Raw genomic sequence first — 19,043 nt, forward strand, 5'->3', positions numbered from 1 at the left:
CTTTTGGATATGCGAAAGGCAAGCTTAATAGGCCTGCTATTTAAGGGAATAAATTCATTCCTGAGAAGCAAGGCTGGAGCAGTCTCTCAAGTTGATAAAGGAGGCCCCACTTCCAGCGAAAGAGTGACTCCTTCTACCAGTTAAAAAGCACAGATGTTAACTCTAACCTTGGTTACTGGTAATGACATGGGTTAGGTTTCTTAGGTAAAGGCGAAGGAACCTACATGGACAAAAGCTAATAATCTCCTATTCCTGTTGATAGGTGAAACATTATTGGCTGAGGTAATAATGTGTGATATTGTGATTGGACTCTCCAGACTGATTGATGAGACTAGACAGGATATTGAAATGTTCAGAATATAATAATTTTACCTTGCAAATATTAGGTCAGAGAGGACAGTCAACCCTCATTTACTGTATCTCTCTCCTGATGCGTGCATTAGCAAATAAATTCCTTTTCATTCTTTAACTATATGCTGTCTTTTACAGTTATGAGTGAGGTTCAACAATTATAGGGCACGTCAGGGGAAAACATCAGAAAATTCCTCTTACAGACACCAAGTTGTCCTCCAGTCCTTTGGCTCACCTGCAGCCAGACAGGATTTGAAAATTAACATCAGAAGACCCAGCAATCTTCTCTCTTGCCTCACACGGCAACTGGGATACGACTCATCTGGGACTGGGGATTTTGATAGATGGTATAGGTCTATGAAGTTAAACAAGGGAAGTGGAAAAATTTAAAAATAGCGTCCCTTTTGGAATAAAGTTGTACCTAGCAGACCACGAAGTTTCTAAGATAAATGAAGCTGCAGTAATGCCAATGATGTCACAAAAACAGATTTGATTTATTATTGTCACATGTATTGGTATACAGTGAAAAGTATTTTCTTGTGCACTATACAGACAAAGCATACCATTCATAGAGAAGGAAATGAGAGGCTGCAGAATGTAGTGTTACAGTCGTAGTTAGGGTGTAGAGAAAGATCAACTTAATTTGAGGTAGGGCCATTCAAAAGTCTGATGGCAACAGGGAAGAAACTGTTTTTGAGTCAGTTGGTATGTATCTTCAGACTTTTGTATCTTTTTCCCAACAGACGAGGGTAGAAAAGAAAATGTCCGGGGTGTGTGGAGTTCTTGATTATGCTGGTTGCTTTTCTGAGGCAGAAGCAAGTGTGGACTGTGTCAATGGATGGGAGGCTGGTTTGTGTTATGGTTTGAGCTTTGTTCACGACTCTTCGTAGTTTCTTGGGGTTCTGGGCAGAGCAGGACCCATACCAAGCTATACCAGCCATACCAGAAACAATGCTTTCTATGGTGCATCTATAAAAATTAGTGAGAGTTATAGCAGACATGCCAGATTTCTGAGCCTCCTGCAAAGATAGAGGCGTTGGTGGGCTTTCTTAACTATGGTGTCAGTGTGGAGTGACCATGACAGGTTGTTGGTGATCTGGACACCTCTAAACTTGAACATCTCAACCATTTCCACTTCATCACCATTGTTGTAGTAAGAAGTCTCACAACACCAGGTTTATTTGGAATCATGAGCTTTTGGAGTGCTGCTCCTTCATTAGGTGAGTGAATAGTTGAGTTCACAGACACAGAGTCAATTAGAAGATAATGGTTCGAATGTGAGTCTTAACAGGTAATCAAGTCTTTACAGATATAGATAATGTGAGTGGAAAGTGTTAAGCACCGGTTAAAGAGAATTGTCTCAAGCCAAGACAGTTAGTAAGATTTTCCAAGCCCAGGCAAATTGTGTAGACATCGCTTTGACAAAAGGCTATCTGGGCTTGAAAGGCCAGCTCTTTTCTCTCCTTACAAATGCTGTCAGTCCTGCTGAGCATTTCCAGCATTTTCTCTTTTGGGATCTTGTCTGCATCTATATATGCTTTATTTGTGAACCCAACTCTCTACTCACCTAATGAAAGGGCAGCGCTCTGAAAGCTTACGCTACCAAATAAACCTGTTGGACTTTAACCTCGTGTTGTGAAACTTCTTACCGTGCCCCCACCCCAGTCCAACCGGCATCTCCACATTGGAGTGCCCCAGAGATTGGTGCTGGGGCCTCAGCTATTTACCATTTATATAGATGATCTGGATGAGGGAACCGAGTGTATGGTGTTGAAATTTGCTGATGACACCAAGATTGGTGGAACGGCAAATTGCGTGGAGGGTGTGGAAAGTCTGCAGAAGGATCTAGATAGGCTGGGCGAATGGGCCAGGAACTGGCAAATGGAATTTAATGTTGGCAAGTGCGAGGTGGTCCACTTTGGTAGGAATAATGGTAGGAAGGACTATTACTTACGTGGCGAAAAACTGCAGCAGGCTACGGTGCAGAGGGACCTCGGGGTCCTTGTGCATGGGTCGCAAAAACCCAGCCTGCAATTGCAGCAGGTGGTCAGGAAGGCGAATGGGATGCTGGCCTTCATAGCGAGGGGGATTGAATATAAAAGTAGGGAGGTCTTGCTGTAGCTGTATAGGGCACTGGTGAGGCCGCAGCTGGAGTACTGTGTGCAGTTTTGGTCGCCGCACTTACGCAAGGATATTTTGGCCTTGGAGGGAGTGCAGAGGAGGTTTACTAGGCTGATGCCGGAGTTGAGGGGGTTGAGCTATGAGGAGAGGCTGAATAAACTAGGCTTGTACTCGTTAGAGTTGAGAAGAATGAGGGGAGATCTCATTGAGACATATAAGATGATGAATGGGATGGATAGGATAGAGGTGGAAAGACTCTTCCTGCTCAGAAAGGACAGTAGGACTAGGGGGCACAGCCTCAAGATAAAGGGGGGCCGGTTTAGAACGGAGTTGAGGAGGAACTTCTTCACTCAAAGGGTGGTGAATCTCTGGAATTCTCTGCCCGTTGAAGTGGTGGAGGCTGCCTCGCTAAATATTTTTAAGACGCGTGTTGATGGGTTTTTGATTAGCGACGGGATTAAGGGTTATGGGGAGAGGGCGGGAAAGTGGAACTGAGCCACGACAGATCAGCCATGATCTTATTGAATGGCAGGGCAGGCTCGAAGGGCTAGATGGCCTACTCCTGCTCCTATTTCTTATGTTCTTAAGGATTTGCATTGGAGTGTTGTCTCAATGCAGGTTTTCACTGACCCTGTGAGGGCTTTCATTGGATAGTTCTATTTATCTTTGTGAGGATGTTGATTGGGTAGTTGTTTCAGTATAGATTTTGATTGGACCATACAGTCTCTGTTTGGCTTTTGATTGGACCGTCCAGTCTGTGTGGATTTTGATTGGACCGTCCAGTCTCTGTGTGGATTTTGATTGGACCGTCCAGTCTCTGTGTGGATTTTGATTGGACCGTCCAGTCTCTGTGCGGATTTTGATTGGACCGTCCAGTCTCTGTGCGGATTTTGATTGGACAGTCCAGTCACTGCGTGGCTTTTAATTGGACAGTCCACTCTCTGTGTGGATTTTGATTGGACCGTCCAGTCTCTGTGTGGATTTTGATTGGACCGTCCAGTCGCTGTGTGAGCGCCGCTGCCCTAAGCCCCCAGGAAAGATGGCGGCGCGCAGCCGGTGGCGCTTGGTGCGCGCGGTGGGTTTGAATGGTGGCTGGCGGTTGGGAGTGGGGCGCGCGGGATTGAGCACCGAGCCGGCGGTGAGCCCGGGCCCCCGGTACCCGCCTGTCCTGCCCTCCAGAACCGCCAAGAGCAAGTCGGCTCAGCGGCGGCGGCTGCAGGAGTTTTACCAGCGGGTTCACGACTCCCCCTCGGCGGCCGAGAAGATCGCGCTGCTGACCCGCCTCCAGCGGCTCAAGTACGTGGTGTATCCGCAGACGCTGTCCATCGGGGCGGACCGCTGGTACCAGAGCTTCACCAAGACCGCCTTCGTGCCGGGACTGCCCGGCCGCCTCAGCACCACCGCCGCCGCGGGCCCGGAGCTCGGCCAGATCAAGTCGCTGGTCTGCGAGTCCCTTTTGCAGGAGAATTTCTACGTGAAGCGGCGGCGGCCCTTCCTGTACCGGGAGAGGGAGCAGACGGTGCTGCCGCTGCTCGGCAACTTGGTGCCGCGGCTGATCAGCGCCCTGGCAGCGGAGAACCCGCTGCTCAGAGCCTCCTCCCTGGGTAAGGAACCGCCCTCTGTCCCGGAGACTTTCCAGCAGTTGCTAATCCTCCTCACCGGCCTGAGAGGTGCACAATAATCCCTTTTCAGCCAGTCTGCACCGTTACCCGGGGCCACACTTTGTCAGCACAACTCTTTAAAAACATTTTACTCCATTCTTAAAGTTACAAAGCCAATGCTCAGAGTGACCCCAGGCAGACCTTGAATCCATTTCTATGCTTGCTCCAAAAACTGAGCTAGGTTGGATGTCTCCACAAGAGACATAAGCAAGAACCAAGCAGGCAAGATAAGGCATTGCACCCGGGCTTGACCCCACACTTGATCTTGGCCAAAAAAAAGGCCGATAACACAACCCTCCAATAATTAACCTCCAACCAGTACAACTATCTTCATTTGTGTTAGACGTGACTCCAACCATTGGAAGGTTTTCCCTTGATTCCCATTGATTCCAATTTTGCTGGGGTTCCTTAATGCCACATCCTAGGGTTTACTGATGGCCAGAAATTGAACTGGAAAAGAGGTATAAATACAGTAGTTACAAGAGCAGGTTAGAAACTGTCTGTTGCTAGTTAGGGCAGCATTTAATGCTCATCTCCAATTGCCTTTCAGAAGGTGGTGGTGAGCTGCCTTCTTGAACTGTTGCAGTTCATAAAGTGTCGGTACGATCAACATGTTGTTGGGAGGAAGTTACCCAATATTGACATAGTGATCGTGAAGGAATGGCAATATATTTCCAAGTCAGTATCTGAGTGGCTTGGAGGGGAACTTCCAGGTGGTATTGTTCCCATATTTCTGCTGCCTTTGTCCTTCCAGTGGTTGCTTGTTTGGAAGTTGCTATTTAAGGATCTTTGGTGAGTTCTGGCAGTGCATCTTGTAGATACAACACACTGCTGTCGATGTGCATCAGTTGTGGAGGGCGTCAGTGTTTGCGGATAGGTTACCAAACAAGTGGGCTGCTTTGTCTTGGATGGTGCTGAACTTCTTAAGTGTTGTTGGAGGTGCACTCGTTGAGGCAATTGGAGAGTATTCTATCACACTCCTGACTTGTGCCTTGTAGGTGGTGGATTGGCTGTAGAAAAGCAGGAGGTGAGCTACCCACTTCAGGATTCCGATCTCTGACTTATACTTAGACACAGTATTTATGTGGCTAGTCCAGTTCAGTTTCTGGTTAATAATAATCTCCAGACAGTGAAGGATTCAGTGATGATAATGCCTTGAATGTCAAGGGGCAATGGTTAGATCATCTCTTGTTGGAGATGGTCATTGCTTGATGTAAATGTTACTGCCACTTGTCAGCCAAAGCTTGGATATTGTCTGGAGCTATTTGGACATGGACTGCTTCAGTATCTGAAGAGTTGTAAATGGTGCTGAACATTCTGCAATCATCAGCAAACATCCCAACTCTGATATGATGGAAAGAAGGTCATTAATGAAGCAATTGAAGATAGGTGGGCCTAGGATGTTACCCTGAGGAACTCCTAAGTGATGTCTTGGAGGTGAATAATTAACCTCCAACCAGTGCAACTATCTTAATTTATGTTGGACATGACTCCAACCATTGGAAGGTTTTCCCTTGATTCCAATTTTGCTGGGGCTCCTTAATGCCACACTAGGTCAAATGCTGCCTTGAGTCAAGGGTAATCACTCTTGCCTCACCTCTGAAATTCAGGTATTTTGTCCATGTTTGATGTAATGAGGTCAGAAGCAGAGTGGCTCTGGCAGAACTGAAACTGAGCATCAGTGAGAAGGTTCTTGCTGCTTGTTAGCACTTGATGACCTGTTCCATTCTTGACTGATGATCAAGGTTTGACTGGTGGGGTGGTAATTTGCTGGATTGGATTTGTTCTGTTTTTAGTGTACAGGACATACTTGAGCAATTTTCCACATTGCCCGGTGGAGCTAGTCTTTTAGTTGTGCTGGAATAGCTTTAACATTTAACAGAGTAACTAGATACAGCTAAAGAATCAAATCTTGAGCATTTATGCATTGCTTTAAAGAATATCTTTCTTCTTGTTTCAGATTATGAAGCAGAAGTTAACTTTTACTGGTTGCGGGGTGAGCGAACTGTTCCTCGAGGGCATCGGAAAGGGCGAGTAGATCCTATTCGTTTCCAGATTGATGACAAACCTTACTGCCAAATTCGGATTGCTGAACAGCTCCCTGAGGTAACAGTTCAATAAAGACAGCTGAAGGATTTGAAGGCATCTTCTGTATCCAGAAGTTTCCTGCATTCAGTCAGCTGATGCTAGCATCAACCTTTTTTGGTCATGTTGCCTGAGTTTGCTGCAGCATTATATTAGGACATTGTAGGCTGTTTCATTTTCCTACAAAAGCTTATTTTTGTAAAATATATACTGCAATACAACTCTGTTCTAATTCAATGATTCACATAGACCATAGAATCATTCAGTGCAGAAGAGGCCTGTTGGTCCATCAAGTTTGCACTGACACATGAGAAACTCCTAACCTCCCATCTAATCCCATTAAATAACACGTGGCCCATAGCCTTGAATGTTATAATGTGCTAAATGCTCATCCAGGTACTTCTTAAAGAATGTGAGGCAACTCATCTCTACTATCCTCCCAGGCAGCACGTTCAAGACCATCACCACCATGTGGGTAAATAAGTTTTTCCTTGTATCCCCCTTAAACCGCCTGCTCCTTACCTTGAACCTGTGCCCCCTTGTGACTGATCCTTCAAATAAGAGGAACAGTTACCTCTTATCCACTCTGTTCATGTCCCTCATAATCTTGTACACCTCAGTCAGGTTGCCTATCTGCTCCAATGAAAACAACCCAAGCCTATCCAACTTCTCTTCATGATTGAAATATTCCATTACAGGCAGCACCCTAGTGTGGCTCCTGCAATGCAATCACATCCTTCCTATTATGTGGTGACCAGAACTGCTCTCAATATTCTAGCTGTGGCCTCACCAAAGTCCAATACAACTCCAATATAACTTCCTGTTTTTGAATTGCTTCGATTGAAAAAGTAAAGTGTCCCATAAGCCTTTTTCACCATCCTACTAACATGCCCTTCTACTTTGAGATCTGTGGGCAAATCATGCCATTCATTGAATATTTCCTTGTCAAATTACTCTTTCCAAAGTCTATCACCTCTCGGTTTTCAGGATTAAATTCCATCTGCCACTTCTCTGCCCATTTGACCATCCCATCTATATATTTGCAGCCCAAGACACCCAACCTCACTATTAACCACCTGGCCAATCTTTGTCATCCGCAAACATACTAATCCAAACCCCCCTTCACCTCCCCAACACACGCACACGCTTCCAGTCACTAAAGCAGCTTTCTGTCATCACCCTCTATCTGCTACAACTGAGCCACTTTTGAACCTACTTTTATTAAATACCCTGCATCCCATGTGCATTTCCCTCCCTTATGTCTCCTATGTGGAACCTTGTCAAAGGCTTTGTTGAAAACCATTGTTGAAAAACTACATCAATTGCACTGCCCTCATCTACACACCTCGTCACCTCAAAAAATTCAGTCAAATTTGTCAGGCATAATTTCCCTCTGATGATGCTCACTATCCCAGTCAAACCTTGCCTCTCCATGTGGAGATAAACAGAATTTTCTCCAACAGTTTCCATATACTAATCTGTAGTTCCCTAGCTTATCTTTAGTGGAACCAAATTAGCTGTTCTCCAGTCCTCTAGCACTTCCCTCGTGGCCAGGGAGGAAATAAAAATTTGGGTCAGAGCCCTTGCAATCTCCTCTCTGCCTCCCACAACAGCCTGGGACACAGTTCATCCGGACCCAGGGATTTGTCCACTTGTAAGTCTGGCAACACTTTTTCCTCTTTATGTCAATTTGCTCAAGGACTTTGCAGTCTCTCTCCCTTCATCCTCATTCTCTTGGATGAAGAGAGCTGTGAAGTATTGGTTTAACACTACCAATGTCCTCTGGCCACTCACAGATTGTCCCCTTGAACCCTAATTGCCCTATTCTTTTCTTGGTTATCCTCTTCCCGTTGACGTACTTATGGAATATCTTGGGATTTTCCCTACTTTTACCAGCCATAACTTTCTTATATCCCCACTTTGCTTTCTTCTTTGTTTTTTTAAGATTCATCCTGCACTGCAGTATAAACACACTCAGGGAAAGAAGGCAAGCTTGCATTTTTGTAGCACATTTGAAAGCCCCTCAGGCATCCTAAAGCAGTTTACACCCAATTAAGTACTTTTGTAGTACAGTCACTGTTATCGTATAGGAATCACAGTTAATTTGCACACAGACAGCAATGTGATAATGAGATAATCTGTCTGTTTGTACAGTTAAAGAGCATTAAATATTGGCCACAATTTTGAGATTTCCTTTACTGTTAGAAGTGGGTCCTTAAAAGTTAGTTGTTAACTTGAAAAAGAGGCATTTTTAAAATTCAGCCTGTTTGTCTTCCTAGTTTGTGCCCTTAGAACATTCGATCCCTGAAAATGTTCCAGTTATTCAACTTGAACCAAGTCGGCTTCCATTATTTCAACGGCAGTATGACAACAATATTTTCATTGGTAAGATGGGAAATGGATTTGTGGATACGTATTTACTTTTTTTTTCACCATTAAGATTTGTGTAATTGAATATTTTATGAAAGTAAATGTTGTACCACAGCTTGTTTGGGTGTGGGAAGTAGAATTCAGCTGAATTACCGTATTGTATTTCATTTTACTATGACCTTGTAGAAAACCATACTTATATGCCTTTTCTTTACAGGTTCAAAGATTGCCGATTCTTCTTGCTTTGGGCATACCCAGTTTCACTTTGCTTCTGATAAATTGAGACGAGAAAAACTAATAAAAGACAACCTGTCTGACCAGATTGAAGTGCGTTTGCGTGCCAATGGCATTGCAAGTTTGTTTGCTTGGACTGGAGCACAGGCAATGTATCAAGGTTAGGCAGCGTAATTCATCAAAGCTTAAAGGGCTAGTTTGTATAATATGTGCTCTTATTTCTTTTCCCCTTGTGAAACCCTGCTTTGCTTATTTTCCTTTTTTTTGTGAATCCTTGAGTTAACTATCTCATTCAGTTAAGCAAACTAGTTGCTACAGGTCTTTGCTGATTTAACTGATGAAGCTTAATGTACAAAGCAACATTTCAATTCTTTCACTGGCAAATATGATAATTAATCACTAAAGGCGGAGGTGATAGTGGATGCCTTGGTAGTTATTTTCCAGACGTCGCTGGATTCTGGGGAGGTGCCGGAAGATTGGAAAACAGCTAATGTTACGCCGTTGTTTAAGAAGGGTGCCAGGCAAAAGGCGGGAATTATAGGCCGGTTAGTTTAACGTCTGTGGTAGGTAAAATGTTAGGATCCGTCATTAAGGAGGAAATTGCGAGGCATCTTGAAGGCAATTGCTTGATAGAGCGGACGCAGCATGGTTTCATTAAAGGGAAGTCGTGTCTGACAAATTTACTGGAGTTCTATGAGGATGTGTCTAGGGCGGTGGATAGAGGAGAGCCAGTGGATGTGGTCTTTCTGGATTTTCAGAAGGCGTTTGACAAAGTACCTCACAAGAGGTTATTGCAAAAGGTCGAGGGACGTGGAGTTGGGGGTAGGGTGTTAGCGTGGATAGAGGATTGGTTGTCAAATAGGAGGCAGAGAGTGGGGGTCAACGGGTGCTATTCGGATTGGCGGATGGTGACTAGTGGAGTGCCCCAGGGGTCGGTGCTGGGGCCTCAGCTTTTTACCATTTATATAGATGATCTGGAGGAGGGAACCGAGTGTAGGGTGTCGAAATTTGCTGATGACACCGAGATTGGGGGAACGGCAAATTGTGCAGAGGGTGTGGAGAGTCTGCAGAAGGATCTAGATAGGCTGGGTGAATGGGCCAGGAAATGGCAAATGGAATTTAATGTTGGCAAGTGTGAGGTGGTCCACTTTGGTAGGAAGAATGGTAGGAAGGACTATTACTTACGTGGCGAAAAACTGCAGCAGGCGACGGTGCAGAGGGACCTCGGGGTCCTTGTGCATGAGTCGCAAAAACCCAGCTTGCAGGTGGTCAGGAAGGCGAATGGGATGCTGGCCTTCATAGCGAGGGGGATTGAATATAAAAGTAGGGAGGTCTTGCTGCAGCTGTATAGGGCGTTGGTGAGGCTGCAGCTGCAGTTTTGGGCGCCGCACCTGCGCAAAGATATTTTGGCCTTGGAGAGAGTGCAGAGGAGGTTTACTAGGCTGATACCAGAGTTGAGGGGGTTGAGCTATGAGGAGAGGCTGAATAAACTAGGCTTGTACTCGTTAGAGTTTAGAAGAATGAGGGGAGATCTCATTGAGACGTATAAGATGATGAATGGGATGGATAGGATAGAGGTGGAGAGACTCTTCCCGCTCAAAAAAGACAGTAGGACTAGGGGGCACAGCCTCAAGATAAAGGGGGGGCGGTTTAGAATGGAGTTGAGGAGGAACTTCTTCACTCAAAGGGTGGTGAATCTCTGGAATTCTCTGCCCGTTGAAGTGGCGGAAGCTGCCTCGCTAAATATTTTTAAGACGCGGGTTGATGGGTCTTTGATAAGAGAGGGGATTAAGGGTTATGGGGAGAGGGCGGGAATGTGGAACTGAGCCACGACAGATCAGCCATGATCTTACTGAATGGCGGGGCAGGCTCGAAGGGCTAGATGGCCTACTCCTGCTCCTATTTCTTATGTTCTTAAATGACTAAATCATTTTGCATGAGAATAGAGGAATCAATTTACAAGCTAAAGGAAGTGGAAGCCAAGTTTGTGCTTGAAAACATTCAAGAGATTTTGTAATTAATTGAATATGGAATCTTTAGATATGTATGTTGGAGCTGCTGTTCTGAACATGTGAATGTCCTAGAAGTTCTTTTAAAATAATATTCATTCTTTTTTCTGTCCAGATTCTGAAAGCACAAACTTGTTATCATCAGTGCTTCTTTTGATTCTTTCTATAGTTAGGATTGTACTGTTACACTATTTACTGGTTGTTAATTAGCAGTGCTAACCACTGTGCCACCAAGGTTTTGGAACGAACCTTAAATTTACCATCAAAAATGCTGAATCAATAATAGGAAGCTACAGTTAAATTATAATACCAATTTAACATTGATCATTGAGGATTTCTAAATTATCTAAACATCTGGGAAATAACTGCAAACGAACGTTTGATCTGTTCATTTAAAAAGTCTGCGACAATTCAGTTTATAAATAGTGGTAGGATTACCATTAAATGTAGCATACCTATCTCTAAATGACACTGATCTGTGGATACAGCTGCTCAATATAAGCAATTTCGCATTTTAAAAAATTCTTTCATGGGATGCCAACATCATGGCAAGCTAGCACTTATTGCCATCCCTAATGGCCCTTGAGCCAAGTAACTTGTCAAACAGCAATAATGCACCACTTCCAGTGTTGGAAGAATTTTCTTGGACTTTTTTGGGGCTTTGAGAGCATAATTGCCCATTGTGTATTTTGTGTATTGTGTACGTTTTCTCAAACTGATAATTTAATTCTTTTGCTATTTCAGGTTTCTGGAGTGAGGCAGATGTAACCCGACCATTCGTCTCCCAAGCTGTAATTACAGATGGAATTTTTTTCTCCTTCTTTTGCTATCAGTTAAACACTCTAGCTCTGTCTTCTGGGGCAGACCAGCATAATCATCGCAAGAACATTTGTTGGGGAACAGAAAGTATGCGTCTATATGAGGATATTGAAGGAGACAATGTGAGAGGCTTCAGTGATGATGTCCTGAGTCTACTTGTTCGCTTCCTGCTCAACAGACCAGAATCAATGAAAAGTAGCATTAGCTGAATTCAAATCTCTTGTAAATTTGAAAATAATTTAAATGTTGTAACATATATTTGAGTACACATATTACATATATATGTATGGGGTTTCAAAAACTAATTATATGTTCAGTTTAAACTGCCTCAAATACATTCTTCTGAAATTTCCCCGCATTGCTTAGATGGAATTTTTTTAGGCAAAGGCTGTTCTCCCTTTGTCAACGGGAAGTTCAACACTATCCAAAACAAAGCAGTCCATCTGATTGGCACCTCATCCACTCCTCCACTATTGATGCAAAGTGGCAGCATTGTGCACCATCTACAAGATGCACATGCGGTAATCCATGTGACTTCTTTGACAGAACCTTCCAAACCCATGATCTCTACCACCTAGAAGGACAAGGGCAGCTGATATATGGGAACACTGTCCTGGGTCAAAATCCTGGAATGCCTTTCTTAACAATACTATGGATGTATCACCAATACATGGGCTGTCAGGGTTCAGGCAGCTCATCATGATTTTCTCAAAAGAAAGTTAGAGATGAGTAAATAACATTTGCACTTGTTTTGAATCATGAGGAAGTTTGGATCTATTACCCTTGTCTTCGTCTAAGCACTTAATGCAGGTCATAAATAGTTCACACTGCATAATTGATCCTTTGCACCCCTGCCATCTTGAAAATGGCAATTTATCTCTTATTATCCTTTTGTTTTGTGAAGACCACCAACTTAAAAAAAACACAAATAGAAACTCCCAGTTATCTGCTAAATAATGAAGCCACAATATTTCATGTTTTAAATAAAAACCATTACTGTACAATTTCTCCTGACTACTTTATTTCATAAACACTTGCTCTTTAAGGCTGAAAATCTCAAGGGATCACTTCCTGTGCTATTTTTATTTCCACCCAAGAGTTCCTCTATAGTTTTCACGATCTTGAGTGTTCTTTTGTTTCTTCTGGGATTAAACGAAGGTGTGCTATAAATAACATCCAGGAATTCACTTTGATGCTATTCAGTCTTTCTGCAGTTCTCTGAGGTATGAGGTTTCTTGTGGACCTTCCACTAACATTAGGCTAGGCAGCTTCCAGTTCTCTCGTTCAATAGCTCAAGCCCAGGCACACAGTATTCTTAGTGATTCCAAATTCAGAGTATTCCTGATTTCTTATAGCCTGCTCTGCTCATGGCCTATGGCTGCTTTGCAGCTCTGGACCCAGTCTTCAATTGGCTGTCTCAAAGCTGCTTCCTAGCTGGCTGACTGTTTCTGTGAAACTTCACACACACAAACCCAAAACGGAGGAAAAAAAAACTTCTTGCAGTTTATCCCCACAGCAGAGAGGTATATCTGGGATATCCTGGATAGAGGTTGAAACTAATTAATTTGAGCTTCAAAATACTTCGATTCTGGGGTTCTTATAACTAAATCCCTTATGAAGGCAACTGTAGACATCTAGGATAGAATTTTATGGCCTTGCTTGCCAGGAAACCATAAAATCCCACCCGAGGAAAATTGACAGCAGCTCGCTGGGCCCCTCGTCCATTCTGATTCCCGTTGTGCGCAGGCCAGTTAAATTCCAGTCCTAGCTTCCACAAAGACTCAGAAAGGAGTCATCCATTACAGTGTTTGTCCACTTCAACTGACTTTATTAAGTAAACCTTTGAATTGCAATTACTTTTGGCTTTATCAGCTTCTCATGCCTGAAGTTTTAATTTCTTGTATTTAAACATTTCAATCCACAAACTAAGTTGTATTCCGAAAACTTGTGTATCGCAAAATTACATATTCAGAACACTACTCTGACTTCTGTCCATTAACAAGTCCTCCATCCATGTTAATATATTATTCTGTGTTGAGGACCTTTGACCTATTCGTGTGGCACCTATTAAATGCCTTTTAGAAACCAAGTACACCACATGGTTGGGTCCTCCTTTGTGCCGCTCAAAACATCCTCAAAAAATTCTTGTTGAGACCTCCTTAATTCCAGCATTTTCCTAATGACTGATGGCTAACTGGCTCGTGTTTTCTGTCTCCTTTCATCATGGACTGTGTTCCATTTACTCATTTCCAATCTACTGGGACTGTTCAGAATCTAAAGAATTTTGGAATGTTATAGTGCTTCTACTATCTCTTTACCCCTATTTTCCCAACTAATTGTTCAGATTCGCTGACAGTTTAATGGGATGAAATGTATCCACTGTTGGAAGCCTTAAAAGGCCTATGAGTGATATAATTTTAAGACAGCATTTGTTTTTTAGGCATGTTAACTCCACTCCCCTTCTGTCACTGCAGACAGTGGCCCTCTCTGAAACCTAAGGATATGCACTCAATTGCTTGCAGTTCCTTTACACATCTGCAATCTGACGGGACAGCTGCACAAGTTCCAATACCAAGTTTCTAGGGGTGTTCTTCATTTGAGGGGGTGCATCCAACAGAATAATCAGAAAATAGTAAAGTTATTAGTTTACTTTTGTATTTAAGCGTTTGCACCTCTCATCGAAGCAGATACAGGTTTCAGATCAAGTTCTTGTTCATAATGCCTCAGGAAGTGGTGCGCATGGGACATAGAGCCATGGATTTGTAATTGAGGAGCTGCAATCAATAAAGCCATATTAAGGGTGTAAATCTGAAGACACGTGCTTTGGTCAGGCCATTTCTTGAGCACTATATTAAGTTGTCAGCATTGGTAAGGAAATGAGATCTGGATGCAGAATAGGGAACAGTACAAGTGCCAGAGTAGTGTAATATGAAGAAAGATTTTAAAGTTTCAGACTCGTCAACCTTAAAAGCAGGCTCATAACTTGAGGCCTGTTACAAATATGTCATACTGAAATGGAGAATTAGTCAACAGCACTATTTTGATATTATGGTACAATAACAAACACTTGTAATCATATAGCACTTTTAATGTAGTAACCTGTCTAGAAATGCTATGCAGGAGCATTGTCAGACTAAACTGAATACCCCTTTGACGTATATTTTTGATGAATCTCATTTTCTCTGTGAGATGAATTAAACATTGCTACTGGTAACAGAACAACAACTGTTGAAATTGACAATTATGATAAAAATCATTTCTGGCTGACAAACACCCAATGATGGTGAACACAGCTTCATTAGCCCAATGTTTTACCAAGCTGATTGTGACACTTATGGCATATGTAATAATTGAGAATTACTCAGGTTAAAGTAATTCTTTATTTGAAGCAATAAAGGGAGGACAACAAAGACCTTCTTGTTCTTCAACTCCTGTGGGTCAAATGTCAGAACTAACCACTGCTTTCTAACCGCCACACCATCTGTTTGGACTCAGGTTCAATTACTGTTCTGCATTCTTGGATCTGCACTCGACTATTCCTCCATGCTCTCGACTTCATGCTGAACAGCTGCATATCATGTTGTGCTATGCTACCGCTTCTGCCTTCCCCTTTAAGTTCATTACAAACAAAAATTGTTCAGTAATAGAGTACAGTCTCAAAATTTCCATGTATCAGAAGGCTGGAATTCTTTGATAATGTTTCAGTTCTTTGCCTCAGCTGAAGTTACAATGTCTTGAGTCAGGTGATTTGCAGTTTCAGGAGGTTCACAAGTGCAAACATCTCCATTTCCCGTGGGAATAAAATGAGAGCCATCCTCCAAAATAAGCAGTGCCACTAAACTCGGAACCATTGGAAGAATATTGATTGATGCTTCTGGATTCTCTATTGTGTTAGTTTCTCTTTTCCTTATGTGGTCTACCTTGGAGATTAATCAGATAAGATACAGGCCTGTTTTGTTATGAATTTCCCAGGAACCCAGCCTGGGCTAAACTTAGAAGTTTCCTGACGAGCACTAATTCATTTACTTCGAATGACCTATCACCCTTAACAGAATCGTGGTATCCTTTTGTATACCTCGTTTCATTTCCACTCTCCTTGCTAAATTTGGAAACACAGGTCAATTTTTATGTGGCGTTGCCTCCCCATTAGTAGTTCTGTGGGGGAAACTCCTGTAGTGATGTGTGGTGTTGTCCTGTAACTGAGAAGGAATCTAGCAACATTCAATCGTAATGGTGTGTCTGACTGATCTTTCATCACTGACTAGACCACCCGAACAGCTGCTTCTGTTAAACAATTCAAGTGTGCCATGGACATGTGTTCTGTTCCATTATTTTTCATAAAGTACTGAAACTCTTCTCCTGTAAAGGCAGTGCCATTATTGGAGACCAAAACTGGCAGGCTACGTGTAGCAAAAGTTTGTCATAGCTTTTCAATCATTGCCAATAACATTTTCATTTTATGAATATCAAGCCACTTGGAATAGGCAGCAACAATTATTAGGAACGTAGTGCCCATAAAATGACCTGTGCAATCTACATGTAACCACGCTGAAGGTCAGCCATACCACTCCCATGGGTGCAAGTAAGCTGAAGGAGACAGTACTATTGCAATTGGCATTGATCACAACGCCTTACTAACTTAAGTATTTTTATCAATGCTTCGCCACCAAATGTAACTTCTTGTAAGCATTTTCATTTTAGTCTGACCTGAGCGAGCATTGTGTAATTCCTGCAGTAACATTGTCTTGCTGGGCCAGGAACTACTCTTCTAGACCCCCACACTAACACACCGTTCTCACAGCTCAGTTTGTCTTTGCAGAGTTGGAAAGGTTTGAATGGGTCTGACATGAAGAAGTGCCATCCATGGAAAATCATCCACTTTACTCTGAACAGGATTGGGTCTCTTGAGTAATTCAGAATTTGCTTTGACAATAGCTAACACTATTTCTTGTATTAGAACCATAGAACACTACTGCACAGAAACAGGCTTTTGGCCCTTCTTGGGTATCCCGAACCATTTTTCTGCCTTGTCCCACTCACCTGCACCTGGACCATATCCCTCCACACCCCTCTCATCCATGTATCTGTCCAAGATTTTCTTAAATGTTAAAAGTGAGCCCGCATTTACCACTTCATCTGGCAGCTCATTCCACACTCCCACCACTCTCTGTGTGAAGAAGTCCCCCCCTAATATTCCCTTTAAACTTTTCCCCCTTCACCCTTAACCTGTGTTCTGTAGTTTTTTTCTACCCTAGCCTCAGTGGAAAAAGTCTGCATGCATTCATTCAATGATACCCATCATCATTGGGTATATCAAATCTCCCCTCATTCTTCTACGCTCCAGGGAATAAAGTCCTACCTATTCAAACTTTCTCTGTAACTCAGTTTCTCAAGTCACAGCAACATCCTTTCAAACCTTCTCTGCACTCTTTCAACCTTATTAATATCCTTCTTGTAATTAGGTGACCAAAATTGCGCACAATACTCTAAATTCGGCCTCACCAATGTCTTATACAACCTCACCATAACATTCCAACTCTTATACTCAATACTTTGATTTATAAAGGCCAATGTCTCAAAAGCACTCTTTACGACCCTATCTACCTGTGACGCCACTTTTAGGGAATTATGTATCTGTACTCCCAGATCCCTCTGTTCTACTACACTCTTCAGTGTCCTACCATTTACGTTGTATGTTCTACCTTGGTTTGTCCTTCCAAAGTGCAATACCTCACACTTGTCTGCATTAAACTCTATCTGCCATTTTTCAGCCAATTTTTCTAGCTGGTCCAGATCCCTCTGCAAGCTTTGAAAACCTTCCCCACTGTTCACTACTCCTCCAATCAAATTTGCTGATCCAATTTACCACAGTATCATCCAGATCATTGCTATAGATGACAAACAACAATGGATCCCTGTGGCGCACCACTAGTCCACTCAGAGAAGCAATCCTCCACTACCACTCGTTGGCTTCTTCCATTGAGCCAATGTTTAATCCAATTTACTACCTCTCCATGTATACCCAGCGATTGAACCTTCCTAACTAACCTCCCATGCGGGACCTTGTCAAAGGCCTTACTGAAGTCCATGTAGACAACATCCACTGCCTTCCCTTCATCCACTTCTGAGGTAACCTCCTCGAAAAACTCTAATAGATTGGTTAAACATGATCTACCACACACAAAGCCATGTTGACTCTTCCTAATAAGTCCCTGTCCATCCAAGTATTTGTAAATCCTATCTCTTAGTACTCCTTCCAATAATTTACCTACTACTGACGTCAAACTTACCAGCCTAAAATTTCCCAGATTACTTTTTGAGCCTTTTTCAAACAACGGAACAACATGAGCTATCCTCCAATCATCCGGCACTTCACCTGTGGATACGGGCATTTTAAATACATCTGCCAGGGCTCCTGCAATTTCAACACTCGTCTCCTTCAAGGTCCGAGGGAATACCCTGTCTGGTCCTGGGGATTTATCTACTCTGATTTGTCTCAAGACAGCAAGCACCTCCTTCCCTTTAATCTGTATAGGTTTCATGACCTCCTTACTTGTTTGTCTTATTTCCGTAGACTCCATGCCAGTTTCCTTAGTAAATACGGATGTAAAAAACCCATTTAATATCTCCCTCATTTCTTTTGGTTCCATACAAAGCCGACCACTCTGATCTTCACCATACAGGTAGTTAAAATATCCCCCCATTTCCTAACCCATCGTCGTGCCCAATTCATTTGGCATATTTGCAAACAAGGTAAAGGTGTGAAAATACATTCCAAGCCCTCTAATCTGTCCTGCCTGAGCACTGCTGCAACATTTTCACTGACCAGCAAAGCCATTCCCGCACCCCCTCACCCTTCATCCCTCTGCCTCTATCACGTCTGGTAATTTTGGTGGTAATTTTTATTGCGGTAATGGAAAGTAAGTCAGGGTATCTGCACTCAGTATTATGGTATCTGGTTTGTGTTGGATGCTGCTGGAAGTAAAGCTCATCGTTGGACTCAGACTGATGCAATAAGGAATAGGCTTGTTTTTGCAAAACCTATAAGTGATTTGTAATCTGTGCTGATCACAAAGTGATTCTTGTAAACATATTGATGGAATTTTTGAACTCTGTAAATGGCCCTTTCTCAATTTGGGAGTACTTTCGCTTGGCATTTGTTAAGGTTTTTGATATAAAAGCATTGGGCCGTTCTACACCATCTTCAATTCTATAAGATAGAACTGCCCCTATGCCAATGTGTGAGGGTGAAGCATCACACATTAAGATTTTTTGAGGGGTCAAAATGGACTCTGAAGCAAATTTAATATTCTCAAAAGCTTTTTATGAATCTCTCCAATATCAGTGTTGATATATTTTTAAAAGCAGGTTTAATGATGCCAGTAATGTTGAT

The 19,043-nt window shown here is 42.8% G+C and overlaps 1 protein-coding gene across 1 annotated transcript; it reads left to right on the forward strand.

The window, feature by feature from the left end:
• The first annotated feature begins 3,511 nt into the window (after positions 1-3,511).
• mrps30 (mitochondrial ribosomal protein S30) lies at positions 3,512-12,657 on the forward strand. The gene is made up of 5 exons (XM_080197933.1): positions 3,512-4,076; positions 6,094-6,239; positions 8,498-8,603; positions 8,806-8,982; positions 11,576-12,657. The coding sequence occupies exons 1-5, from the start codon at positions 3,512-3,514 to the stop codon at positions 11,857-11,859; spliced, it is 1,278 nt and encodes a 425-aa protein (XP_080054059.1). The 3' UTR covers positions 11,860-12,657.
• Positions 12,658-19,043: the final 6,386 nt, after the last annotated feature.

The sequence above is a fragment of the Carcharhinus amblyrhynchos genome, chromosome 1, assembly GCF_965287045.1.
Source record: "Carcharhinus amblyrhynchos chromosome 1, sCarAmb.v2.hapA, whole genome shotgun sequence".
In the NCBI taxonomy this organism is placed as follows: Eukaryota; Metazoa; Chordata; class Chondrichthyes; order Carcharhiniformes; family Carcharhinidae; genus Carcharhinus; species Carcharhinus amblyrhynchos.